General features: G+C 45.2%; 1 protein-coding gene across 10 annotated transcripts in view; it reads left to right on the top strand.

Annotated features, from left to right (window-relative positions):
• SRGAP2 (SLIT-ROBO Rho GTPase activating protein 2) overlaps positions 1-27,648 on the top strand; it is a 238,732-nt gene that overhangs the window by 167,507 nt on the left and 43,577 nt on the right. For 8 of the 10 annotated variants that reach the window (XM_057550706.1, XM_057550692.1, XM_057550711.1 and 5 more), the window contains 8 exons: positions 460-675; positions 1,247-1,375; positions 9,322-9,546; positions 13,223-13,324; positions 14,320-14,517; positions 22,764-22,848; positions 25,617-25,644; positions 27,525-27,549. In XM_057550706.1, the coding sequence (XP_057406689.1) occupies positions 460-675; positions 1,247-1,375; positions 9,322-9,546; positions 13,223-13,324; positions 14,320-14,517; positions 22,764-22,848; positions 25,617-25,644; positions 27,525-27,549 (1,008 nt within the window). The remainder of the gene's footprint in view (positions 1-459; positions 676-1,246; positions 1,376-9,321; positions 9,547-13,222; positions 13,325-14,319; positions 14,518-22,763; positions 22,849-25,616; positions 25,645-27,524; positions 27,550-27,648) is intronic. The other 2 variants (XM_057550708.1, XM_057550696.1) reach the window with 1 other exon arrangement.

Here is a 27,648-nt window from a genome sequence, read left to right as displayed (position 1 = left end):
ATTTTATATCTGAAAGTCCCCAAAGTATAGGCTACTCCACAGGCTGTGCTGCCCTCTTCAGGGTCCCAAACAGTCCGGGAAGGCTTTGCTCCTGGGGTCTGAGTGGTGGTGTTTCCCATCTTGGTCTTGTGAGATGACTAACTGATGGAAATTACTTGGCCAATATAAAATAGAAATGCTTATAAATGTTAATAAATAGAAGTAAATGATCACGGTGGAAGATGTAAAATCATTTTAATAATAAGACATGTTGGCTCAGTTCAAATACTGCTTTCCTGTGCTTTGGAGTGGTCTTTCATATAGAAAGTTTGCTGAACCAAACCGTATGAATTTTGCCCTTAAGGATATGAGGATATTGCTTCATGGGGGAGAGGTCCAGCTGAGTCTCTTAGCCTGTAAAACAGAGAATTGACCCCATTGGCTTGACCTCTAGGGGTGGGGGCGGGCGGTGTCTTACAGGTCATGAAGACATATCACATGTACAATGCCGACAGCATCAGTGCTCAGAGCAAGCTAAAGGAGGCGGAGAAGCAGGAGGAGAAGCAAATTGGAAAATCCGTCAAGCAGGAGGACCGGCAGACCCCACGCTCCCCTGACTCCACATCCAACGTCCGCATTGAGGAGAAGCATGTCCGGAGGAGCTCAGTGAAGAAGATCGAGAAGATGAAGGAGAAGGTGTGTAGGCTCTGGCAACTGTAGGGGCTGGGGAGGAACACTCTGGAAGTCAGGACTGATAGGAATTTTCCAGTAAACCCTGTGGAGAGCAAAACAAGGAAGCTCTGGGTTCCTTTAGTGCCTAATGACCTTGCTGTCTGCCCTGGAAGAAATCCTAGGTATTGGAAGAACTTGGGCATCTGTAGCAGACAAACAAGAAACAGTAGTTGCCTTTCCTAAGCCTGGGAGGGGAACCGTAGGGTTTGGCTTCAGATGTCAGGTGTTCAGAGGCAGATATAGTGACACCTCCTTCAGGGTCGCGGTGTAAGGATGGAGAATGGAATTTACAGATAGAACCAAAGTGGGACACGCATCTAAAGTAGGGAGCCTCATTAACCTTTCTTGGATTGATCTACATTATGCCCTTGAATCTCATTAAACAGAATTAGTACCCAATTTAAGGCAGATGCGCATAGGGAGTAGCAGCACAATTGTGGTTCTCGAATGTACTGTACTTTCATCTTTTAGAGAACAATCTCCCCTCTTTAAAAAAGAAAAAAAAAGTAAAATGGAACTTTTGTTTCCTTTTCAGCGCCAAGCCAAGTATACAGAGAATAAGCTGAAGGCCATTAAAGCCCGAAATGAGTACTTACTGGCTTTGGAAGCAACCAATGCATCTGTCTTCAAGTACTACATCCACGACCTGTCTGACCTTATTGATGTAAGTGCTTAAAGCCAAGGGTACAAGGGCACCTCTTTCCTGGATTCGAAGATCTGGTCAGGAGTCCCCCAGTTCTGTTACTCAGGCATCTTAAAGCATTTTGAGAACAATTATGAAGATGGTAGCCATGATCCCTCAGGGGCTTGCCATGTACCAGGTACGAGGTAAAGCACTTCATAATTTTTCTCATTCAGTCCTCACTGGAATCCTGGGAGGAAGGCATTATTACCTCCACTGTTACAGATTAAAGTTCAGAGAGTTTAGATGACTTACCCAGAGTCAGCTAATCAGTGACAGAGGGAAAATTGGTACCTAGGTCTGATTTCTAAACCCAGGCTCACAACTACTGTGCACTTCTGTCTCCTAGGAAATATTCCCTTAGATCAGGTACTTGCCCATAGAAGTGAGTGACAAGAGCTAAAGTGTTAGAATGTCCTACCTTATATTTATATAGCACTTAATATTTCTCAATATTATCTCATTTGGTTGTCTTGTCACCCTTTGGGATCAATATTACTATCTCCAATTTGTAGATAAGGGATCTAGGTAGGGGTCAAAAGGGTTCCTGCCCAAAGTTAAACTGCAAGTTAGAGTCCTGGTCCGGAAGGTATCCAGATGCCTCTGACATGTGACCCATACTTCTCGCTGTGGCACAAATATGATGAGAGAAGCAGGATATGAGGCTCATGTGTTTTGCATGGGGCAGGCACAAGGGATAAGGGTTTTGTCTTTGGCCTTATGGGTCAACCTTGGCCTTGTTTCTCCTGCTGCTTCTCCTCACACCTTATAGTTAAGTCTTGCAATCGATCTCACCTGCAAACTCCAGTCTGGCCCAGTTCTGAGCCAGCCCTGACTGCAGCTGCGTAAGTACACCCTTTCTCACCTCTCTCTCCTGTCATCAAAGTGAGGGGCCTGGAGCCAGCCAACTCAGCATAAGCATCCCAGTTTCCAGGGCTTCAGGCAGACCCTGGCCAGTCTCCTCTCAAGGCCTGATATTTGCCTCTGGCTGTCAGCAAGGAGCAGCTGGGTTTTGCAAGCCTCTGGCCAGACCTCAATACTTGCCTGTCTACCTTGGTTTCTCCGCGAATGAACCTGCCACACTTCACAATGTCATGTGTGGTTCTGGTCTAAGATTCACCATTGCGTAACTAGCTGGGTGATCTGGGGCTTGTCGTGGAACTGGTTTGGAACTCTGCTTTGTCTACCCTCCACCCTCTGGCAAACTGAAGAATTGGGCTACATCATTGGGTACTTAAATCTGGCCTCACATTGGAGCTGCTTGGGGAAAGTTTCTAAAATACAGATTTATGTCTCCCTTCAGCCAAGGCTTTTTGAGTCAGTAGATTTCAGCCCCTTAATGCCCTGGGTGTCATTGTCTTGCTGGGGAAGTGGAGCCCTGATCCCTGTTCAGGCCCTGCTTTGTTCTCTCTGCTTGTTGATGCCAATCTGAACACTGTCCTTCAGTGGAGGTCAGGACCCTAGACAGGATCCTTTCTCCTCCTCACTGTTGGGAGAGAGGCCTGTTCTCAGCGTGAGGAAGAGAATCACTTCTTTCTTGTGCTCAATTTCTGCTATTTATCTCACATTCGATTAAAAAAATCATCCTGGACGGTCCGCCACACCTCTGCTACTGGTTTGTCCTTTTCTCTTTCTTTTGCCCCCAGGGTAGCTTTCGTTCCCCTTTCACCAAAACCCTGACCTCAGGGGACGAGAGGGGCTACTGCTAAGTCAGGCACAGTCCACAGAGCCTCCGTCAAATGTGAGTGGGTATTTTAAAATCAGTCCAAGAAGCAAGCTATTTTACTTCTTATTCTCATCATTTAAAAAAAAAGAAGTTTGTTAAGAGCCTGTCTTCACAGGATGCTGTGTGAGGTGCCGTGAAAAAGCAGTCTGCCAGCCTCCGTGGTGCTCAGCCAGGGCATGGGTCTAGGTCACTGTGAGCAAGTCCAGGCTGGTAGCATTCCAGGCCACATGGGTAGTAAAGTTGCTCTTGTTTTATTTTGTTTGTTTGTTGTTTGTGTTTTTCCTGAGGTGAAATTAATTACTCTTTTTTTATAAAAGCTTACATTATTCTGCTCTACAAATGTTCATTAAGTATTACTTGGGACGAAGCTATGTGCTCATCAGCATCAGGGGTACAAAAAGAATAAAGTAGTTCTTACCCTAGAAGTATTCACAGACATACAGACAAATCATTTCTATGTAACTGGCTAATTGCAGCACCAGGGCTAAGCACAGGAGGCCCTAGGACAGTGTTTTTTCAAACTGTAGGTCATGATCCATTAGAGGAGTCATGAAATAATTTTTATGGGTTTGATTTATTTATTTTTTTAATGAATAAACTATACTAGGGTAGAATAGACTAGAACAGAATGGGAACAAAAATATCAGGGTGCATCATACTAGTAAGGTTAAGTTTTATTCGGTGAAACTATTGTGTTGGGGGGTGTGTGTGTGTATGTGTGTGAGAGAGAGAGAGAGACAATATAAGATGTATTTCTTACTGTAAGTTGGAGGTCAAAAATGTTTGAGAGCCACTGCACTAAGAACAAAGGAATGTCTTTTAGTCTCTATAAGCTCCATGAGGGCAGGAACCAAGTCTTCTCTTTACCTTAATACATACATACATACATACATACATAAGTATAGGGCTTACTGCATAGCTGAGCACATAATCTGTTTATTGAAGGAAGAAAGGAATAGAAGGAGGAAGAAGATGATTTCCTAAGCCAAGATTTTTTTCCTTTTTATGCCTTTCAACACTGTTCTCATTGAGATCTAATTTGCATACAGTGACTGAACTTAAGTGTTAAATTGCAAATTGTGGAGTATCCTATACCCTTGTAACTTACATCTCTATCAAGATGTAGAATATTTCGATCACCTCAGAAAGTTCCTCTTGGGCTTCCCTGGTGGCGCAGTGGTTGAGAATCTGCCTGCTAATGCAGGGGACACGGGTTCGAGCCCTGGTCTGGGAAGATCCCACATGCCACGGAGCAGCTGGGCCCGTGAGCCACAATTGCTGAGCCTGCGCGTCTGGAGCCTGTGCCCCGCGACGGGAGGGGCCGCGATAGAGAAAGGCCCGCGCACCGCGATGAAGAGCGGTCCCCGCACCGCGATGAAGAGTGGCCCCCGCTTGCCGCAACTGGAGAAAGCCCTCGCACGAACCGAAGACCCAACACAGCCAAAAATAATAAATAAATAAATAAATAAATAAATAAGAAAATCCTTTAAAAAAAAAAAAAAGAAAGTTCCTCTTTTCTCTTCCCAATCAATCCCACACCCTGAGGCGACCACTGTTCTGATTTCTTTCACTGTGAATTAGTTTTGCCTGTTGTAGAACTTCACAAAGATGGGATTTTTATATAGTATATATGTTTTTATATCTGGTTTCATTTGCCCAGCATGATGTTTTTGAGCTGCATCCATGTTATTACATGTATCAGTTAGTTCCTTGCTTTTTCTTGCCGATCTGTTGCCATAAAAATGGCCAAAAGGACGCTTTGGCCATGAACCAACAGTTAGAGCAGGAGTGAGCGGGGAACCCGGGTCCCTTGGCATTCTGATCTCGACAGTATCCAGAACTTGCTTTAAGATGTGGGATGAATCTTGTGCCAGTCCATTGCCATCTGTTACGGACACCATTCTGTCTCCTTCCTGCGGTGTCGAAGCTCAGTGTGTGCTAAGGCATCGAGGATAAGTGAAAGAAGTGATTTTTGTCGATGTCAGCCCATTGACACAAGGACTAGCCCTTGACTTCTTTTTATTATATAGTATAAGATTTAATCTCAGACTGTAGGAATCTACATGAGGCATCTGACACACACCAGGAAAACCTTGACTTCAGACCAAAAAGATATTCAGAAGTGACTTGAGATAGTCTAAGAACCACAGGCTCCTTGGAATGTGCTTCTCTCCCCCACGAGCAGATGGAGGAATGAAGAACCGGGCATTGTCCTCATGGAGTGTTGTGAGTGCTGTGTGCGTGGGCAGAGAATCTGTGACACCATGTGCACCCAAGTCAGACAGGAGGGAACCCAGCTTTCTCAATAGGACATTTTATTAAGGGCAATTATTTCTTGCTTCCGTAGAAGTTTGAAGTGGGTGTTTCCTTTCTAGGCCTTCTCTAGAGTCTCTGGGTGAGACTATCAGCTGGTAAAGGGTTAATGAGCTGTCAGTTCAAGTCATCACACATCTGGAAGGGCTATCATTAAGTTCTTATAAAAATTTGATTTCCCCTGAGAGAGTTTTCATCAAACATTTATATAACCCAGAAATGGCCAGGGGAGCCCGGCATGGCCACAGAACTCATCAGAAGACATGGAAAGCATACTTTGTCCCCATTGTGAGCAAAATAATGTGCTGCCTCTACTCACTGGGATTCTACCGGGAACAGGGATGAAATATTCAAATCCTGTTTACCTAACCTTGCGAGAAGTTGCTTCTTTGTTGAAGCCTCAGTTTCTGGCTCTTGCCCTTTCAGATATGTGGATAGCCAAGACTCTGGAAAACCTATTCCGAATCTCCCTGGTTGGCTGGAGGCATAGAGGAGCCTGAGGGCACATTGTGAGTCAGACCCCCATGCGCTGACACAGAGAAGCTACAGAGCAGTTATATAATAGAGACAGTGGACTGGCCCAGGAAAGTTCCATGTCTTCCGAAGGCCATCCAGACTAAGTAAAACAAAAGGCTTCAGGGGCCGCATCTGCCCACTTGACTTAGATGAGTATTCAGCCTAAGTAGATTATTTCCTGGGAGGCTAGAATCTGTATTCCTGGCATCAATCAATCAACTGATGTTTATTAAATGCCTACTATGAGCAAGGCCTAATGGTGAGGGATGCAAAGAAGGAACAAGACACTGGCCAAGCCCTCTTGCCTTCGGTTGGGGCGATGTGAAATGGCGAGTCACAGAATGAGGGAGTGTCATTCTGTGTCACATGAGGGCTGCAGAAGAATGTTGTTCTGAGTGGAGGCCAAGGTCAATATATGCCAGAGTTGCAGGGCTGGCTGGCTTCCTAGGGGCTGAGAATTTGATTCGGATCTTGAAGATGGGGTCAGTTCCCAGGTGAAAGGAGTAAGAAATATTTTAGGGGGAGAGAATGCTGGGAGCTGAAAGTGGGTTTGGAGATATTGGTGATTGGTGTTTGTTTAAGAGTCTGCATGGTGCCAGATACGTTTAAATGTGTATCAGCCACACAACAACCTCTGAGGCTGGCGCTATCCCCCTGTGGGGCTCAGAGAGGTTAAGTAGCTTGCCTACAGTCATACAGCTGGTTTGAGGCCTATGGTTTTCTAATACTTGACCCTGAGCAAAGTATGTCATTGGATTAGAACAGAAGAGTCTAAAGAAGAAAATAGAGGGAGATGATGTTAGATGGTCAGACTGAAGACAATTTACACTTTGTTCTGGCTATTGACCTTGCTTAACTTCACTGAGCCTCAGCTTTCTAGTCTGGAAAATTAAAATAATACCAACCTCACTGGAGTTACTCTGCCGATTAAAATGTAGAATGTACGTAAAGCTCTTAGCACACTGGCACATAGTAAGCACACTTAGTAAATGGAGGCATTTAAAAAAATTTATTTATTTTTAAATATTTATTTGCTTTTAAATTATTTTTAATTTTATTTATTTTTTGGCTGTGTTGGGTCTTCATTGCTGCACATGGGCTTTCTCTAGTTGTGGCGAGAGGGGGCTACTCTTCATTGCAGTGCGTGGGCTTCTCATTGCGGTGGCTTCTCTTGTTGCAGAGCATGGGCTCTAGGTGCACGGGCTTCAGTAGTTGCAGCACGTGGGCTCAGTAGTTGTGGCGCATGGGCTTAGTTGCTCTGCGGCATGTGGGATCTTCCCGGCCCAGGGATCGAACCCGTGTCCCCTGCATTGGCAGGCAGATTCTTAACCACTGTGCCACCAGGGAAGTCCCTGGAGGCATTTTTAAATTTCCCAACTGAGGAAGGTGGACGGTACTTTGGAAAAAAAATGAGAGCTATTATAGGTTCTTCAGCAGGGAGTAGGCGTAACAAAAGCCATATTTGAGGACAGTGAAGCAAACAGCACTGTAAGATGATAAGAGTATGAATTAGGGTAGAGGGAGTGAGAATGGAGAGGAAAGGAGAGTTACCAAAAATATGTAAAGGTTACGAAGACTGCCTCCCCCTAATTCTCTTCTGCACTGAAAAGCTCCCCCCACCCCCACGTACCTCCTCAGCCCTGTGGGCAGCGTTACTTCCGTTCATCAGACTTACAGGCATGGAGTTCATCATCAGGGTCTACACAGAGCTAGTCAGGAAGGTTTACAGGTTCAAGGGAAGCTTGGCTAGACCAGCAGCATCTCCCAGAGGAGGAAGTGCCCCTGCACGTGCAGCCTCCCAATCAGCCGCTTTTGTCTAGCTTCCCTCCCAACTGAATTTAATGTCTTTCCATCCTCCGCCTCTAGTTAAGCTGTAAATGCTGTTCTTCCGCACAGCCAGGCACCTGCCAGGGCCCACTGGCACTGAATCCAGAGCCCAGCCCGACAGGCACTCTGTCACGGAGCTTCTTGTTAGATGCTGGGAGGAGGAGGCACGTCACATGCTTTTTCTTCCCCAATAGTGGCTGGTCCCAGTGTGATCATGAAGAGGGGGAAAGGCTGGGGGAAGAGTTAAGTTAATGCCTGCTTATGGAATGAAATGGCAATCAGGCAGATGGTCTTACTCTATCCATGGATTCTTCTCTGATATTTCTTCTCAAGTTCTGGATCTCAAGGCTGTTTAAGCAATAGAGGGGATAAAAGATGGCCAAGGAATTTGGATCTCTGGGTCCTTTGGGAGGGATGGGGAATATTGTCATAGAGTTACAGAATGCCATTGCTGAAGAGGGCCTCGGGGATTATATTTAGTCCAAGTATTTTCAGACTTTTTCTCTAGCAGAAGACTTCTTTCTCAAACCAGGCCTTACATAGAATCCCAATATATTAAATAGAAAAAAAGAGCGGAGCTGGTTTGGTTGAAGCAGGGGTAGGAGACTCCAAGTCCTGCTAGTTGGGCTGCCCTGTTACCCCCTTCTCAAGGGCAGCCTGAGCACAGAACCATAGAGCTCTGGGCTACAGCTTGAAAACCACTGACCTGGCCAAATCTGTTCATTTTACAGTTGAGGAAACGGGTTCAGAGATGGGGAGTGGCTTTTCCAAGGTTGCTTGACTTCCAGTGTTTTTTTAATACTATTGCCTCTTTCATAGCACTTTTTTTTTCCATGTTACTTCAATCAGAATCCTTTAGATGATGTGAATTTTCCCAGTAAGGCTTATGTTTAGAAATTTTTGATCTCATAAATGCTGTCAAGCAGGAGCTTTAGTACAGAAATCCTAATCTACAAGTAAGGCCTGTCCTAAAATGTTGGGAGTTTGCCGGAGGCGGGGGTTGATGACCAGTAGGGTCAGCGCCCCGCCCCCCCCAGCCCCCCCCCCCCCCCCCCCACACACATTCGTTTCTTCTCTCACCTGGAGTTCTCTTGCACCACCTCTGATTTCTGAACCTGAATGCTGAAATGGCCTGGCTTGATTGGTATATGGTGACTAAATCACAGTAACCCTGAGAGAGTGGCAGGCTATATTTTTATTGTTGAATTGTGCTACAGTGGTATCCCCAGAGGAACCTGAAAATAGAAGAATATTCTCCTTAACTCCCAACTCTTTTATGTTTACTGAAGAGCATGATTACATAATTTCATTTTGTCCCAATGAGTCCTCTTCATTCCACCCACTTCACAGTCCTCTAAGGAGTCCTCCATATCGAACTAGGAGTCAAGAACTGAGAAATATCACCCAGATCGTGGAGGGTCAGCCCTCTTCCGGCTGCACAGCTAGTCTTGTTGACAGGGTCAGATCTGCCCTGGGGGCCACCCTCCCCCTCTGCCAAGCCCTGTGGCTGTCCATGGTTTGCTCACGTGCCTTCTCCGTTCCACAGCAGTGCTGTGACTTAGGCTACCACGCCAGTCTGAACCGCGCGCTACGCACCTTCCTTTCCGCTGAGTTGAATCTGGAGCAGTCAAAGCACGAGGGTCTGGACGCCATCGAGAATGCTGTAGAAAACCTCGATGCCACCAGTGACAAGCAGCGCCTCATGGAGATGTACAACAATGTCTTCTGTCCACCTATGAAGTTTGAGTTCCAGCCGCACATGGGGGACATGGTGAGACCCTCTTCCCACCCACACATCCCCAAGGGGCTTGAGCTCACTTGTGTCTAGATTTACTGCACTCAAGCCATGTTATTCTGGGGAAGGCGAGGCCTGGGGCTGGCTTCATGTCCGGTGGGTGAAGCCCATTCCAGCCATTCAGCAAACAGCTCCTGGGTGCCTGCTGTCCACTAGGCTTGACCGTAGACATTGGGGATTGGAGCCCTCAGGGAGCTTACAGTCAACTGAGTTGAGAGTTAGAAATATGCACAGGGAGGGGCACCCAGAGGGGCCAGCAGGATCAGGGGAGGTGAAAAACAGCCAGCGTGTTCTAAAAGCTACTAACAGTTCAGTATGGCAAAAGGGAAAGAGAGAGGTGGAGGCCTCCAAGTGGTGAGGCTGGAAGAAGTGAGAGCTGAGATGGGGCCAGATACTAAAGGCTTCTGATGGGGACGGAGGGCTAAGCAGGGTGATGACGTGATCTTTTGTCACTCAGCAGAGTTCTGAAGGATCAAATTTTCTTGGGTTTAGAAGATTGTGATAAAAGGTATAGTTTTGCCTGGGTATTGAACAAAAAAAGAATGGGTACCTACAGAAAGGACAGGAGCCAAGATGTCAACCCTAAGAATGGCTATCCAGGCAGCAGTGCATGAACATGGGGGCCTGTTTATGACTTTTCACCGCCGATGACTAAAACAAGAAAGGCCTAAATAAACTGAAGTGAGAGGAGTGAGACGCTCTTTGGTTTTCACTACTGTGAATCTTGTGGTTTCTCTTCTGGTGGTTGTACATACACATCAAAGTGAATCTTATTGCTGGAGTAGGAGCCACCATTTGACCTGTGGGTTAAATCAGGAGGAGGATATATAGGCTTACATAATAGAAAAGCTCAAGATGGATCTTCAGGCATGGTTGGGTTTAGGAGTGGGAATTTTATCAAGACTTAGTTTTTCTTTTTCTGCTTCACATCCTGTGTGTTGGCTCTATTCTCAAATAGGCTTTTATCCCTTGGGGGCAAGGTGACTATATTTCCAGCCTTATCTCCTTGTAGATTGAAATCCAGCAGAAAGAGTGTCTGCTTCCCTCCTAGAAGCCCCCACAAAAGTCTCATTGTGTCTCCTTAGTCCTGATTGGGTGCCGTGCTTATCCCTGAGCCAGTCACTGTGGCTGGTATCTGCAATCGGCTGATTGGCTTATGCGGAGGTCACACACTGCATCCCCAAGTTGGGGAGAGCCCCATCCAAAGCACATGGCCTGAGTTGTGAGTGGAATGTTCCCCGCAAAGGACAGTCAGGCCAAAGTTACCAGAAGAAGGAGGAATGAATGCTGGGTGACGGAAAAACAACAATGCCCTTTCAACAAGGGAGTGGTGCTTCCGTTAAGATTAGCATCCAGATGCTTTTTAGAAAACCCTCCTCCAGAATGACAACTGTTATACTGTAACCAGCGGATTTGCTGTCATCAATAGGCCACCATGGAGAGTGGGACATTTCTATCCTAAAGACAAAAATATCGAGATGATTTCCTTCCTCCTCTCCTTCTTGGGGAAAACCAGACCATTTACAGTTTGTTTCCATTGCTGTGGCTTAGGAAATGTCAGCGTCTGAACAGATGGGGAAGTGAGATGGCAGCATGTGCAATTAGAATACGGGGGTGTATTGGTGTGTCACCAAGCCCCAGGAAGCCCTATTCCTCACCTGCCCTGGCTTCTGGTCAAACTTGCCTTCCAAGTCCCTTTTCCAGCTGCCACAGAGATTCCTTCCCAAGAAGCAGTGGAACTTGGGGACCAGCTGAGTGGAGTGATACATTTTCTGGTGTTGACTGAGATGCCTTCTAAGCCAAACAGCTTGTCTCCATAAAGGGGGATTCCAAATGCTGGGTGCTCAGGCCCCCTCCTAGCCCTGTCAGAGCCTCATTTCCATACTCCAGAGCACAGCTGGAATGCATTACCTGCACCCCGATAGAGGACCACTGCCAAAGCATGCATCAGCAGCCCTGCTGCTTCTTAAAGAAACTAGCATAGAGGTGGTTTTCCCTCCATGATTCCTCCCTGCTACGTCGAAGTTACTTTAAAAATCAATAGTTCAGTCTTCTGCCTAGGGCCTCCCTTTGTGTGATATAGCTGATCAGTGGCTGGGCCAGGCAGGGGCCAGGGCCAGTCCTAGATCTTGCAAAGGTTTTGCATTCCAGCCTAGCCTTCATGTGAGTGGAAAAGCAGCCATCTATCCCCAGTCAGTGAGGGCTGTCTGTAGACTGTGGAGGCAACAAGAGGGAGCTGCCTGGAAGTCCTTGAACTAGGGCCAAAGTTCGGATGGCATTTTGACCGGAAGCCCTGAAATTGGCCAAGGCCCAACACTGATTGGTGTTCTGGGGCACTCAGCACATGAATTGATGCCAAGCACTCTCAGATGTACTAGGAGGAGGTGCTTGGCTCTACCCTTGGTGCCCCCAGAGATTTGTGGGGCTCTGAATGCCTGACCAGTGACATCAGGCAGCCAGAGAGTTTCACTATTGGCACTAACCCATCCTGGCCACTGAGCTTTCTCCATTGTGTCTGCTTATCCAAGAGCCAGAATGAAGTCAGCTCTCCTCAGATCTGAGAGCTGGCTCAGGCCAACCTCTCAGCTGGGGGAGGAGGTCAAGTCAGTTGAGAGCTTAAAAGCCAATGGAGGAAAAGGTCAAGTCCCAGCCCCCTCCATCTGAACAGAGGTTTTGTCTTTTCAAGCAAGAGAATGGTCTTGGGCATGTGAATGTGCCCACTCGTTGCTGGGGAACGAGGAGGCCAGTTCTATCCAGATGTCTCTTTGCAGACGAGAGGCTAAAGGACACGTGGTGGCAAGGTGACAGGAGCTGCCTCCACGTGGTCCTGCCTCCCAATCTGCCAGCCTTCTGTTCCTCATCGGTCATCCTGGGGACTGTGGGTGACCTCACGCCCATGCCATCGCCATGGGCCCATCAGGAGACAGTGGCTCAGCCATCCCCTCACACAGGGGGAAGCTTGTTGACAGCGATCCTTGGAGGAAGGGCAGACTTCTCTCCCACACAGATCTGGTGAAGATCTGGAGTAAAACGATGGCTTTTTGAAAATGCCAAGTTCCACAAGATTCCGTGCCCTCTGGGGCCCTCTAGCAAAGCCCATGGACTTGTTCCTGGCTTCACGCTTTCTCTCATTGAGTCAGAGCTCTCATACACGGCCCAGATTTATAAACACATGCTGGCTGCCAACAGCGGCATGTTAGCCTCCTGACCCACTTCTCTCCTGCTTTCACTCTGGTGTACAGCAGGGAATGAAGGAGGGGCCAGCGAGGTGGCCACTTGGACCTCTGGCAGGAAGTCCTCACTGTGCCAAAGCTTTGTGTATCTGGAGCTGGGCTGCCTAAGGCACTCTTCTCTGCCCTAACTCCAGCTTCCTTGGAGCCGCAGGCCCTGTATAGACCTGTCCCTGCCAAGCACCAGGCTGGAGGTGGGCTCCAAAGAGAGAGAGAGATCTTTCCAAACAGGTTCCATTGCTCATTCCTTTCTTGTGCTATTTGGTCCTGGAAGAGGTCTACACACTTTGGCTTTGGATTTTGTTTTAACATAGAATTTGTGAGCTTTACAGCTTGAATATAAGTAGTTTTATTAACAGTAATGGGACTCTGACAAAAGAACTGTGTCCCCTTCCTGACCTAGTATTGCTTTCTTTTGGCAGGCTTCCCAGCTCTGTGCCCAGCAGCCCGTCCAGAGTGAGCTGGTACAGAGATGCCAACAACTGCAGTCTCGCTTATCCACCCTGAAGATTGAGAACGAAGAGGTGAGACTCAGAACCACCTTCTGAGTTTCCCTGTCAAACCTCTTGCTGCTGCCCGTCTGGGAGCAGGTGGAAGGAGCATGCAGAGAATGTCCGGGCTGCTGCAAACATTTCCTAGCCAAATGTAGGCTTGGATTTTCCCCTTCTGCTACATCCTGCCCTTGAACTCCAGGAAGTCGCTCTTGTATTGCCAAAGGTTGAGCTCTATTTTGAGCTTTTGCAAAATGCTTTTTTCCCCCCGCTTTGCACATTTAATCAAAATGGCACTTGGCAGCTGTGTGAACAATATTGTGTCTCTGAAACCACCCCCTCATGCCTGGCTTTTTCCAGTATTTTCAAACAAACAGAGGCCTTTGACTTTGACACTTCAAACATCTCCATCCTCTTAGAAAAGGGTGACTTATGGGCCCGACGTATTTGCTTTCAACAACCAGTTAAAAAGGCAGTATGATTAATTATCAGCTCCTTTCTTTTGAGCTCACGTGACTTCTCACCTGGCATCTCAGTAAGTCTAACTTTCCCCAGTAAGATCAGGAAAGCCTGGGGATGGGTCACTTAGTTTGCACATGGGCAAACAGGTTCGTTCATTTGTTGAAGGTCGGGAAACAGAACCTGGGGCATTGCAGGACCAGGCCCATCATACATTTTTAACCAGCTCTTTGTATGATGGAGTTGGTTTGGATTTGTTTCGTCCTCTCTCCCTTAGCACGTCCAGCATAGCCAGGAGCTAATCTTAAATTTAAAAAGTGAACATTAAATAGCTGGGTCAAGCATGTAGCATGAAGGGAGTAGTGGTTTTAGGTCCTCACTGGAGACAGTAGGGTCCGTGTGATATTTATCACTCACTTAGCACCGTCCAATGGGAAGCAGAGCTGCACCCTCTGACAGTCCCCTCCCTCCTTCCTCAGCCCACTTCTCTCCCACTTCTCCAAGCTTCTCCATCACCTCTTGTTTTGCAGCCTGCCCCTCATGCATTATGTTGGCCCTTATCATGGCAGGTAAAGAAGACAATGGAGGCCACTCTGCAGACCATCCAGGACATTGTGACCGTCGAGGATTTTGATGTGTCCGATTGCTTCCAGTACAGCAACTCTATGGAATCCGTCAAGTCCACGGTCTCAGAAACCTTCATGAGCAAACCCAGCATTGCCAAGAGGAGAGCCAACCAGCAAGAGACAGAGCAGTTCTATTTCACGGTGAGGGGGTTCAGTGGCATTTAAAGATCATCTTTAGGCACTGCAGCACACACAGGCCATTTGGATCCCAGTGTCCTTGTCAAGTGTCTGCAGGATATCTTATCAAGTGTCTTGCAGGATATCAAGTCTTTGAATATCTTGACTTGGATCTGGGCATGTTCAGAGACCACCCCTACACTTAAAGACACAAATATACACAAGTTGTATATCTAACAGGGACCCCCAAGAGAAAGGATGGCCCCAAGTACACTACCAAGAATATTTTCTTTTTTGAAGACTTTTTTAACCAGCTAGTAAGATTTTGTTTGAAAGTTTCCTTCTCACCCCTAGGGGTCGTGAAAGGGGGACTGCATCTCTTGGTTCTTGAGAACTACGTTGAAATATTTTGGCTAACACATATCTTGTTTTTAAAGTCTGTAATCTTTTCTAGTTGATATGATATGATGACATAATTTAAAGTGGGAAATTATTTTTCATAATTATGGCTGAACTTCACAGGGACAGGTAATGTGCAGCATTGTTGGTTTGCAGAGAATTCTAAAACATTATATTTTGTTATTCATGCATCTCCCAGTCCTCTTTTAGACAGATGGACCCAATTTTTTTTAAGTAGTGTTAACAGTCCTTTGGAAGGTTGCTGGCTGGTCTTTGGTGCTACTTTTTAATAATTAAGTTATTTTGAGCTTGCCAAGTAGGATTTATTGCCTGAACTAAAATTTATTTCCTAATCTTCTGACGACTAAGAAAGAAGAAATTAAGTTTGCAGATGTGAGAGGAAATATAGCCAGTGAATATGCATACTCATTCTGAATGAGAGGAATTAACTTGTTTTTCAGTCAAAAAACACAGTCTGCATGTAGTAAATTGAATTTTTCCTCCAACTGGAAACATTTGTTTAATTCTTCTTTGAACACTGCCCTTTCTCCATTAAGAACACTAGTGATTTGCTATCTCCTTCAAAGAAGAAATCTGTTTTTTCACGTAATTAAGCTCAGAATTCTTCAAAATTTTTTTTTTAAGTCCTGGAGAAGACTGTTGAAAGGGAGTGATTTAACAATATTATTCTTTTAAAATAACTTTTTTTTTCTTGTAATACAAAACAAAACATGCTTATTATATAGAATCTGGAAGTAAAAAGAAACTAAAAATCAGCCATAATCCCAATAACCTAGAAATAATAGTGTTAGAATATATTCTCTTCCAGGCTTTTTTCTATGCGTACACACAGATGTGAGCATATATTTATAATTTTATTAAAAAAATGGGATACTGTTGTACATACTGTTTTATAATCTGCTGCTTTCATTTAACAAATGATTAATATTTTCCTAAGTCATTTCATTATAACATTCTTTAATACATTTATGAGTAAAATACTAAAATCTATACAGAGAAAGAATGGAATGACATTTTGGCTCATTCATTCATTTTTGTAAAATACATAACACATTGCCTGTTTCGTAGCGAGTGCTCAAAATTGCTGAAAATTTATTATCCCCATCATCACTATTAATTTATTCATTGAATATTATTAAATTGTTCATTGATCATTTATTAAGGATCTACTATGTACCAGACACTGTGCTATATAAGCTGGGAATGCTAAGAATATAAAATGAAGAGGAGAATGATGGAATTAGGCCTATGAAGGGAAAACTTTCTTCTTTACTGCATGTAAACAATTACAATACAATTACAATAGGTTGATTTGGGTAATTAAAAAAAAAATGTAAAAAATGTTAAGTGCATACATGCACATGTGCATGAATGGCAATCAGGATAAATGGAGTTGGGGAAACATTACATACAAAGTAACTTCTGTGCTGATCAGGCAATGAGTGAATCAAGAGGAGAAAGGCATTCCTTGAGGAAAGAGCAACATGTGCAAAAGCATGAAGGCATGAAATACCTGGGACAGACATGAAGAAAACTTCCTGTCTATAGTGAGGGCTGTGTACCTCCCCAAGCTTCTTTATCTCAGGAGGTTGTTAAATCCTCGAGAGGCTTTTGGGATTGTCTGGCTGGTCTGTCTGGACTGCTTAGATATAACGCTGCTTAAGTGACCCAATCTTGTTACATTGCAGAACAAGATTAAATAAGAATTTTGGACATAAAAATCGGTATTTAAGACTGTCAGAAATTACTTTTTGGCTTTAAGTGAAGCTATAACATTTGTATTCAAAATTGATCTTTAGTAAGAGCAGGAATGACCATATTCAAACTGGTGACCTCCCAAATCCCACCCATCCTTTCACCTCTGTCTGAATACACTGATGTCCTCTAACTCATTTCCTGTCTTTTGTGGCCGTAATGCTACTTATCACAATTGTGTGCAAATTTCCTTGGCTAGCAGGAAGGTTTTTTTGTATGGGCTTGTCTAGTAACAGATTTACAAGAGAGTTCATCATTTTTGTGATTGGTGTTTGGAACGCGTCAGATAGTTCATGATAAAAAGACTTTTGGGAGGTGGCAAAATGGACATTCAAGAAAAGGGGGCGTGCATGTTCCCCAGGACAGCTGCCTGTGCTTGCCGAGCCCTACAAAGCCAACACAACTGCAGATGTGCTTTTCTTAGTCTTTTGTCTCCACAAACGTTTCCCATGTGTTTCCCTTTGCCCTTCAAAGACATCAGAGTAGCGCATCCTAGAAGCTGCCTTCTTTTGGAAGATTGGGAAGAGGTCCCTTGTCATGGCTTTCACTCCTAGTAGTGTGCCTAGTGACCCAGAGGGCTGCTAGGAAAGCTTTCTGACCACTCTCGGCTGTCATCAGATTCATCTGCCCAGATGACATCTATTGAAAATTTGAAGCATGACCTACAAACGTCAGTCGTTTGCAAGAGTCCCAGGAAAATAATCATGGAATTTTAAAGCTTGAAGTGTTTTTAAAAAATCATCTAACCAAACATTCTCATTTGAAAGATTTTTTTTAAAAAACTAAAAAAAAACCCCCAAAATCCAAAAAGTATGGGTAGCTTGTTTAAAGTCCTCAGCAAGAGCTGAAACCAGAGCTCTGATCTTCTGGTCTCCTGGTCTCAGGACACAGGCCTTCTCTATGCCCTGCTGAGGAAGCGGAGGTGAGGGGAAGGCTCAGGAACCGTTCAGCTTTCTGCCCTTCTTTGCTCTAAGTGAGAAGACATTTTCTGACCTCCTTGGCTTTGTATCACTTGTCTTCTATAACAAACAATGCAGCACTGTCTACCTTTTTTCCCATTGCCTTTTTATTGCAAGTGTTAAAAAAAGATGCAAAGATTTCAAAAGAGAATACAGAAAAATGTCAAGCCTCTACCCATCCCCAACTCCCACTTCCCCTCCCCTCTGACAGTGATTGAAACCAGTTTCTTCTGTGTCCTTCCAGAGGTATTCTGTGTGGAGACAACCACTGATGTGCCCTTTAATATAATAGTATTACATTAGAAATGTAAGGAAATAAAATAAATAGAAATACAAATAGAAGTATACCATCCATACCGTTCTTCACTTTGCTTTTTTCACTTAATTTATTTTGGCTATTATCTTAATGTTAGTCCAAAAGATCTGCCTCCTTTGGTAATGGCTGCACAGAATATCATTGTATGGATGGATGTTCCATCATTTATTTAACCAATTCCCTGCTCATAGGCAGTAATGCTCACTGTTTTTAGCCAAGTACTGTCAAACCCTTATAGGTATTTCCTTGTATGGGGGTTGGAGTATGGGGTTCTTGAATGGGGGATGAAATGGGGGAAGGAGGGCTTATAGCTGATAAAATAAACAAAGCTAAACTGCCTGAATTTGGGAGGACAGATTCGGGTAAGGTAAGAGGTTGGACAGGACCCAGTTCTTTGGCCATTGAATGGAGCGTGCTCTAAGACTGCTGGACTTGGTGAGGTCCAAGACCTTTTTTTATCTTGGTATTCTCCAAGAATAAACAGATACTTGATAAATGTGTGCTAAGCAGGTACAAATGCTTGAATGCCCCTGCCCTGTCAGTTAAAGTGGGGAGATGCGCTCCTGTTGAAACGTTTGCTCTATTATGTATTCTGTCTGACAGCTGTTTCCTGCTTTAAAAATTGACGGGGAGGAGGGGAAATGTCAGCGTGCTTGGATGGTGGGGAAGCAGCCACAGTAATGACATCTGTGTATCTCTGTGCACGGGGCTGGCTAGGCATAGCTCGCTCCTCCCACCCACCCCACCTTCTGGCAGCAGCGGATACTTATGGCCTTGGGTTCACAGATTAAATTCAAGGCCTAGGCAAGGTCCATGAGTTTTATACCACCATGGAAAGAATGTATTTAAAGAGAAGAGGTATTTTAAAATTAAATTTGAAAACCATTCTTGTGCCTCGAACTTTTTTTTTTAAGGCCAGAAACCTGCTTTGATTGAGCTTTCTTAAGTATTAGCACAAAGCAAAGAAGTTTAGAGAAGGACTGTTTTTCGGTTGAGCAGGTGATTCTGTATAAGGAACACTTCTGAGCACCTGCTAGTTGCCAGTCCTTGTGTTAACAGTCACAGTCATGCTTGTTATCTTATTTCATCTTTAACACCCTTGTGAAAAAAGATATTATCCCCATTTTTCAGATGGGGAAGCTAAGATTCTGGGAGTTAAGTGACTTGCCCAAGGTTGGAAGAGTTAATAAGTGGTAGAACTAGAATATACCAACTCAGACTTCTCCATTTTACTGCAACTAAAATGTCTGTCAGGGAGGGCAGGCTCAGAAAGAAAAATTATTATACTAATCCTTTTCAATTAATAAAACTCATCACTGACAGTTAATACCCAATTAGGAATTATTTAGAAAGAAATCAGTGAGATCATAAAAACTGAATTGAAGGTTTACAATGGCAAAAACCAAAACCACCCAATAGGCTCCTGCCTCCCTTCCTATTTTTGGAAAAAATTCTCAGTTTTAATAATATTGCGTGTAAAATGGGGGTAGGGGCCTATGGGGGCGTGGCAATCAGACTGTGTTTTAGGAATATGATTTCATTTTGGTGATCTGGAATAGACCATGATCCATTCCTTTTTCCTCCACTGAGGAAAACTCCAGGTAATCACTTTACCTTTAGGTGTTTCAGGAGAGGAGCACGGTACAGGGAGTGGAATGAAAGAAAATTAATTACCTAATATTGGGACATGGTTTAAATAAGGAAAGTGACCCTTATTGCCCAAGGAAGGATTTTGAGATTACACATGAACAGTTATTTTCCTAGCCCCCTGGCCTCCAGAAATCATTGAAAAGCTACCTATTCCTCCCTTGTCGTCAGCTGTCTCAGCTCCCTTCGCTGAGTGTCTGGACAGCAGCAGCTGAAGCCTTCCAACTAAGCTCCTCCCAGTAAAGCCCAGGTTACTTCTCCCAGTTTACCTCTCATAGAGATGAGCGCAGATTTATGGGCGGGACAGGGAAGTGATAAATGACATGCCTGCGAATAGGATGCTTTTACCTTCCCATACCCGGCTTACCTAGATGGAAAACTTCCAACCACTGTTTCCACTATTAGGCATGCAGGTCATATACCTTGACACAGTTTTTGATCCTTCAGGATTTAGTGGAACCCAAAAAGTTAATTCATCATACCTCTTTATCAGATTGTTATTTATTTTAATGGTTCACTGAGTGACAGCCAGAGTTAACTAGTGAACTGTGAACATGAAGGAAAAAGATGATTTCCGGAATCACAAGTATACACGAGTGAGAGGAAGGAATTTGCATCCATCTCCTTTCAGAATTCTGGCTGTTTTCTGAGCATTCTGGTCTTGTTTTAAGGGTTACAGTGTCTGGGTGAATTTTCCCTCATTAGGACACCTTTAGAGTCTCCTTGGGATAACCTTCCAAAGAGGGGGCTCTCGCGGTTCAGATGTTAGCAGTGGATGTTTCCTGAAGGTGTTTCGCCTCTGGGCCCTGAAATACTGTTCCAAGCCTCACAATTAGGCATTGGTTGGGGATTAGGATGTCACCCAGGGAAGACTGACAGCAGGTGAGCTGGCAGCTGGAGCAGATGGGATGGGGAAGGTGACAACGGAGCCTATTTTCATGCAGATGTTCTCATGCAAAAGCACAAAGGAGCAGAGGGAACAGGTCGTGAGGAAAGCAGCAGAAATGATTTGTCATAGGGCTTGTTTTTTGTTTGTCTTCTATTTAATTCAGAGAGTAGGGGCATACTTGGGGGCGTGGTGTGTAACTGCTGAGGAAGGTTCTATCCAGAGGAGAGTGAGACTGTTCATTTATTTACTCATTTTCACACATTTATTGAGTGTCTACTATCTTCTGGGCACAGTACTAAGCATCAGGGATGCAAAGAATAGTGAATGCCACAGTCTCTGACCACAGAGAGGATACCATTTGGAGGGAAAGACGTAGGAGCAGCAAAGCCTCCATGACAGGGCTGGGTGAAAAGTGCTGTCAGAGATTTGCGAAGCTCCACACAGGAGCTTCTGGGTGAACGAGGGAGGGCCAGGTTGAGCATCCCAGAGAAAGCAGCATTTTTCTTTGTTTTCACAAGAGAGAGAAGGAGGGAGAGAGAGAAATACACACTCAGTTAAAACTTCACACTGTACAAAAAGGTACAGAATAAAAGTAACTCACATTTTTTTCACCCTTTCTTTCTATCTTCACCCTAAGTAGTAATAGCCATAAAATCAAAGTCTTGACGTATAATTATACTGTTTGCTTAGTACATTAAAAGATAGGACTTTATAATTTTAGGTGTTATATCCACTTACCCCCTCCACTACCTCACATATCACCAGTGATTCGCAGATCACGCTCAGGGAAACACTGCCATTTTACCTCGTGAGTTTAGACGTGGGCAGATGACCCCTGTCCCAGCAGATGAACCATTGCAGCAGGAGACAACCAAGGCAAACTGAGATCCCCGTGAACAGCCATGGGGTAGGGTAGGAAAGACACCATTTAACAGTCCAAAGGCCTGGGATCCAGGTTTGACACCGCCACTTACTGGCTTGTGGCGATCAGCAATGCCCCCTTCCCCTTCTCATCCGTAATCAGGAAATAATATGATGTCTCCCCTATGTGCTGTACAGAGTTATTGTGAGAGTCAAATACATGCTAAAGTACTCTAAAAATTCTTAAATTGCTACACGTATGTAAAGAATCAATACTGTGAAGTTTTGTTCTGCTTCTCTCCTTCTGCTCTGTACCATAATGGATCAAGCACGTTATCATAACGATTAAAAGCACACATTGTATTGTCAAACTGCATATGTGGATACTGGCTCCACCACTCACTAATCGTTTGACCTAGAGCCACTTATTGAATCTCTCCAAATCTCAGTGCCTTCATCCGTAAAATGGGGATAATGATAATCCTAGTTCATAGAGTTGTCTTGGAGATTTGATGAATTGTCCAGGGAAACATAGTCTCTTGCTGGGCAGACAAAGGTTGAGAGAGGTCAAATCACAAAGTACAGCACAGCAATCATATTTTGACTGTTAGAGCAGATGGGATCGCATTTCCATAAACCTCATCTTGTGTTTGGAACCGCCAGCATGTGTGTATACAAGTGGAGGGTGGCAGCCCCTCTCTCTGTGTGCTCAGAAATCCCAAGCTTTCCACAAAGACTGCACAATAGAGGAGGAAGCGACTGAAATGATGAAAATATGGCTCAGACAGAGATGCGCTGAATGCTGTGCTTGGTGCTTGCAGCCGAGGCAGGGGCTGAGCCTTGACATTGCTCCTGGTGTGAAGGAATGCACCCTGGGAGGGGCCGGGCAGAGCTGGATGTCAGTGGAGGTGATGAGCCGCAGGTGTGATCCTCACACCAAAAAGGCGGGGTTCAGTGAGTCCCTCCGCCCCCCGCTCTTCTTCCAAGGAGCTGAAAGAGATGGATGAGGGGCTCGAGGAGATAGCTTCTTATGGTGGCCGACGTGGAGCTCCCAGGAAGACATAGAGCAGGATACTAATCCACCAGGAAAATCATCAGCTGCTCAGATGCTCAGGGCCTTAAAAAATAAAAAATGGACCCAGTGAAAATTAAATTTAAAAAATTTAAAAATAAATAATAAAAATATTAAATATTAAATAATAAAATAAAATATTAAATAAATTAAATATTATTAAATAAAATACAATATTAAATAATAAAAAATTTAAAAAATTTTTAAAAATTAAAAAAAAAAACTGGACCCGGTGGAAATTGGGTCAGAAACCAAAAGCCCTCTTAGAAAGGGAATTGTACAGCTGAGCATCTGTGATTTTGTTTTTTTTCCTTCAGGAGTCTGATTGTTCTTTGTCCTCCTGCCTTACAGAAAATGAAGGAGTACCTGGAGGGCAGGAACCTCATCACCAAGCTACAAGCCAAGCACGACCTTCTCCAGAAAACCCTGGGAGAGAGTGAGTGTGGGCTCTGCTGGAGATTTGGCAGTGAGGGAAGGCCGAGCCCTGGACCCAAGTGCTGAGCGCGCACCTCCATCCTCAGCCAAGCAGACCCAGTCTGGTTATATGAATGCATTGTTTTTCCTCGCTCATTTGATGTGGAAGCACACGCCCCGAATGACCGCTTGAGTAATGGGGAAGGGCCGATGCTTAATGAAGCACTAATGTGCATCATCTATTTGTTTAAATGGAGTGTGCCTGCTCTCCACCCAGCCCCGCTCCTGCGCCTCCTCTGCCACTGCTGGGGCCAAGGAGCTGGTGGGTTCTTTACTGTCCAGACACTTTGGGAAAACTCTCAGCTCCTCTGTAGTGGGACCCAGGCTGAAGCAAGAAGGTGGGGAGCTGTGAGGTGAGCTACACAGCTGCTCTGAGGAGAAAAGAGGAGAGGATTCTCAAGGGCAGGGGTGATGGGCAGAATGCAGCTGTCTGTAGCTTCAAGGTGGGGCAGAGGTTTTCTTCTGCTTTGAAGGGTCCTGGTGCTAAGAGGCAGCCCTCTCCCTGCTTTGGCCAGGCTGAAGCTGTGGTGCTGAATCGACTATCTGGTCTCATAGGATGATTTTAGCCAGACCCTGGAAAGTAGCAAGGCAGAGGACTGGACTGGCACTCTGGGCTTTCTCTCCTCAGCTGTCAAACAGAAGGCAGAGGTTGAAAGAGAAGCTTCCCTGGGGTTTTTGGCACCTTGCCCAGGTCTCCTGCCCAGCTCTCAGCATCCTATGATTAATGGGATTCCCAAGTTGGGGACACCTCTGAAGGCCCTGCCCCACTGATCTCCTCACTTAAAGATGGGGAGGGGGAGGCTACTGGGGTGCTAACACCAGTGAAAGGCAAAACCTGCACCCACAGAGGTCTAGTGTTCTCAAATTCTTCAGACCAACTGCAGAATCTAGGGAAGTATACAGCACTCACTGGCTCAATGGCCTCAGAAATCAGAGCCTCCTACCCGCCCTTCTTACCCTGTTCTCCTGCCCTGAACGATTCCCCCAGATGATTAATTCTTTTATCTCTAATGTCTTTGATCTTGTGATTTTCAAGGCATTTTCTTTTATGTGAAGAAAGCCTGTTAAGTAACTTCTGTTGTCTTCCCTCCCCACCACCCAGGGGACTCAGGCTGAACAGGTCTAGGCATTGAGATCCAAACTTTGCTTATAGAAAATCTTTACTCTTGAGTTATCAGATTGCTCCATGGGGAATCGGAGGAAGAAAAGCCCAGAACTATTTGAAGCAAGTTATAACTGTTATTTCTTTTTGCCAGGATAATCTAAGCATGACCCATAAGTGAGATGGGGAACAGGGCGGGAGAGAGAGAGAGAGAGAGAGAGAGAGAGAGAGAGAGAGAGAGAGAGAGAGTGTGTGTGTGTGTGTGTGTGGGTTTGCAACACACATACATGCACCAAGTGTGCTACTATGAAGGGGTGAAGGTTGGTGACCGTTCATCAGTGCTGCAAATTGCCTTCATCTAAAGATGACAAGTTCTAGCAATAATGAAAAATATAGATCTTCCTGTGTGCAAGTCATCATGTCCCTGCCTTCTGTATGTATTTGTCACTAACGCAAGAGCCCCTTGTTTCTTGCCACAGAGGGATAATTGATGTGTATGAATATTCCAGAATGGAAATGGGACAGATGTTAGAAATAATGGCTCTGAATAATATTTTTGCAGACGAAAGCTGAGCCTTTGGTAAGAGAGGCTGTTGGGGTGGGGGAGGTGTTTCTCAAGATGAGCTGAACTGTAATCAACAATTAGCAACCTTTAAAGGCAGGAAAAAGCCCTGCCCTCCCCCAGCCCCACACCTCGGCCCTTGGAGTCGCCTTTCCAGGAACCTGGATGAGGAGCGTGGGAGCCAATCTCTCCTTCCCCGGCTCAGTGCCTGCTTACCCTTTCCCTGGTTTATCTAATACAGTCTAATACAGACCAAGCTGGGTTAACTGTGGACCCAAAAAAAGCAACACAGATTACATAATGGCCCAAGTGCACATGCATGTGTATTTTTAAAAAACATAAGAATACTTCAGATGAGCGTTAAGATTTTCAATTCCATTTTTTAAGGCTGTGTATGATCCATTCAGCTTAGTATTAGGGCCCACTGTTGGGTTGAGAACCACAGTCTAAAAGCAGTAGCAGCATTTTAAATATCATTTTTCCCTTGTCATTTCAGCCCAGCGTAATGGGAGTGAGAATTTAGTATGAATCTAAAACGAGAATTTCGACGTATGCTCCCTCCTCTCCCCGAATAACTATTCCTTCCTTCTTCCCCTTCCACCCGCAACCGTGTGTGTGTGTGTGTGTGTGTGTGTGTGTGTGTGTGTGTGTGTTCATAGCCTGAAGGGTAAGCAAGTTCATCCCTCCCTCCCCACCACACACATACCCAGCATACATAGAAGAGAAGCTGAATTTCATCTCTGGGAAAGCTTCTAATAATTTGTTCTCTAAGATATGGTCTGCCTTGCTATTTTTCCCCCACATCCACCCGTTTTCCCACTGGGAAGCAGAGTTGGCAATCCTAAGGTTTCAGGATACCAGCAGCCCTGGGCTGGGAACAAGCATCAGAAACGAGGCCCAGAAAGAGGCCCTGGGTGCTCTCTTCTTTTTTGCCTGGAAGGCTGGTCACACGTGATGCTAGTGGCTCCCTGGGGAGCCGGGCAGACACAGTCATTCCCGGGAGCAAGTCTCCCCCTTTCACCCCATCTGCTTCAACATGTGCTTTTTGCCTTTGTCTTTCCAACAGGTCAGCGGACAGATTGCAGTCTGGCCAGGTAGGTGTGACCTGAGACAGCCCTGGGAAGGGATGAAGAGAGGCTGGAGGGGTAGAACCATCCCAGCCTGGGAAAGAGCCAAGGAGTTGAGTTGTAGAGGTGTTGGATGACTTTGCGAAGGAGTGGCCTAGGGCAGGGGTGGCTTCCATCCCTTTACCTTGCTGACCCCATCTGGCCTCAAATGGAAATGGGATTTGCTGAGCAGAATTAAGTGAAGAGAGTTACCATTTGCCGAAATAGTCCCAGAGACCCCCCAAAACCACTGCATTGCACGGAAAAGAAATGTTCGACGCTGGAGGATCCTGGTAACCTAACCTTAGCTTTTAGACTTCAACGCGTGGGTTTTGGGAAGTCTCTGACCTAGGGAACGAGGATCAGAAGATAGCATTTGACCTGAAATTTTTTTTATACATGGAAAAGATGACAGCCTCTAATTAGCGAGTGTCGCTGGATAATGAAATATTACATTGCATTGCTTGCCAACAGCATTGGTAGACATCCTCGCCTGATGTACAAGTATGCAGCCCTCCCAATCTTTCCCCACCTTCCCCGCCCTCCCCCACCCCAGCCAAATATTTTCCCTCTCAGTCATGGAGCTGCTATGAGAAAACTCGTGAGTTGGCGGAGAGCAAGGCATTCATTCAGCCGACGGTTCTCAGATGCCTAAAAATGTGCTGATTTAACTGGGGAAAGAGCTTTAATGGGCTGGACTCCTTAGAGACCCTGCGTTAGCCCATTATATAAACCACTTATATCTGGCAACACACACAATAGTCATGAGGCCATTTACAATTATAGGCTCATTACTTTAAAATAGCTTCATTTGGCTTTCATCGTTTTGTCATTGTGGATTACAATAAAGATCCCATTAATATACTCGTATTGTTGACTGGAGGGAACCAGGATAATGGAATTCTGTAGAATATATCTTCTTGGTGCTAAAGTCTTAGTGTAAGTTCACCTAAAGTGCCATAACTGCAGAAAGCTCTATGGGAGTGAAAAGAGCTGAGCTGAATTCCCTTATGCTGTGTTATTCACTGTGTGACCTTGGGCTGCTCTTTTCCTCTCTCTGAACTCCAGTTTCCTCATCTATAAGACAAGATAGAGAGGGACTTCCCTGGCAGTCCAGTGGTTAAGACTCCATGCTTCCACTGCAGGGCGCATGGGTTCAGTCCCTGGTGAGGGGAACTCAGATCCTACAAGCTGTGCAGCGTGGCCAAAAAAAAAGACAAGACAGAGCATTCACCTAGACCCAAGGAGCTCTAGGATTCCAAAGAGGTCCTTAAGAACAGCCTAGTGGAAGTGGCAGACGGTGCCCGGCAGCCGGGCTCTGGTCCCTACCTCCTACCGTCACTCAAAGAGGCATCACTGCTCTCCTTGCTTGGGGAATTGTTGTCCGAGTCAGACTCCCTTGGAGAAAAGGCTTCCAAGGCTAAACACAGCTTGAACAGCATTGACCTATGGAATCACCAAGGTTCCTTCCAGTCTGGACACTCTACTGTCTAAATTCCGGGAAAATCGCTCCTTATGTTTTCCCTAAGGATTTCCAAGAGAAAGAAAACCGTAGCTTCCTTTGGTGTTTACTAGTGTCTCCTTGCAAATGGAGAAATCCTCCTGTTGTCTGACCTATATATATTTTACTGCAAATTGAACCAATTCCCTCCTATTCTACTTTTGAATGGTGGCAGACATTAAAACCAGAGGCCTCTAAGCTTTTGTGAAATGCGCTTTATTGGGCTTCATTTGGAAGGTAACTTATCAAGTCTCTTAGCCACTTCTGGGACTGAGCTGATTAATGTGACTTGTTTCATTAACCGCCTCACAGATTGTTTTTAATCTCATTTTCTCTTTTCCCTCCCTGTTGCTGGATTCAACCACAGGCGTAGCTCAACTGTGAGGAAACAGGTAAGGGCCCAGCAAGAGGCAGGCTTGTCTGGCGTGAAATGGTTAGATTCCAGATGTTTATGGAACTCCAGTGTGGATGGGACAGACATTTTTCTGACT

The sequence above is a fragment of the Balaenoptera acutorostrata genome, chromosome 1 (assembly GCF_949987535.1).
Source record: "Balaenoptera acutorostrata chromosome 1, mBalAcu1.1, whole genome shotgun sequence".
Lineage (NCBI taxonomy): Eukaryota > Metazoa > Chordata > Mammalia > Artiodactyla > Balaenopteridae > Balaenoptera > Balaenoptera acutorostrata.
Note: the sequence above shows the minus strand (reverse complement) of the source record. Positions and strands in the feature narration are given on the sequence as shown.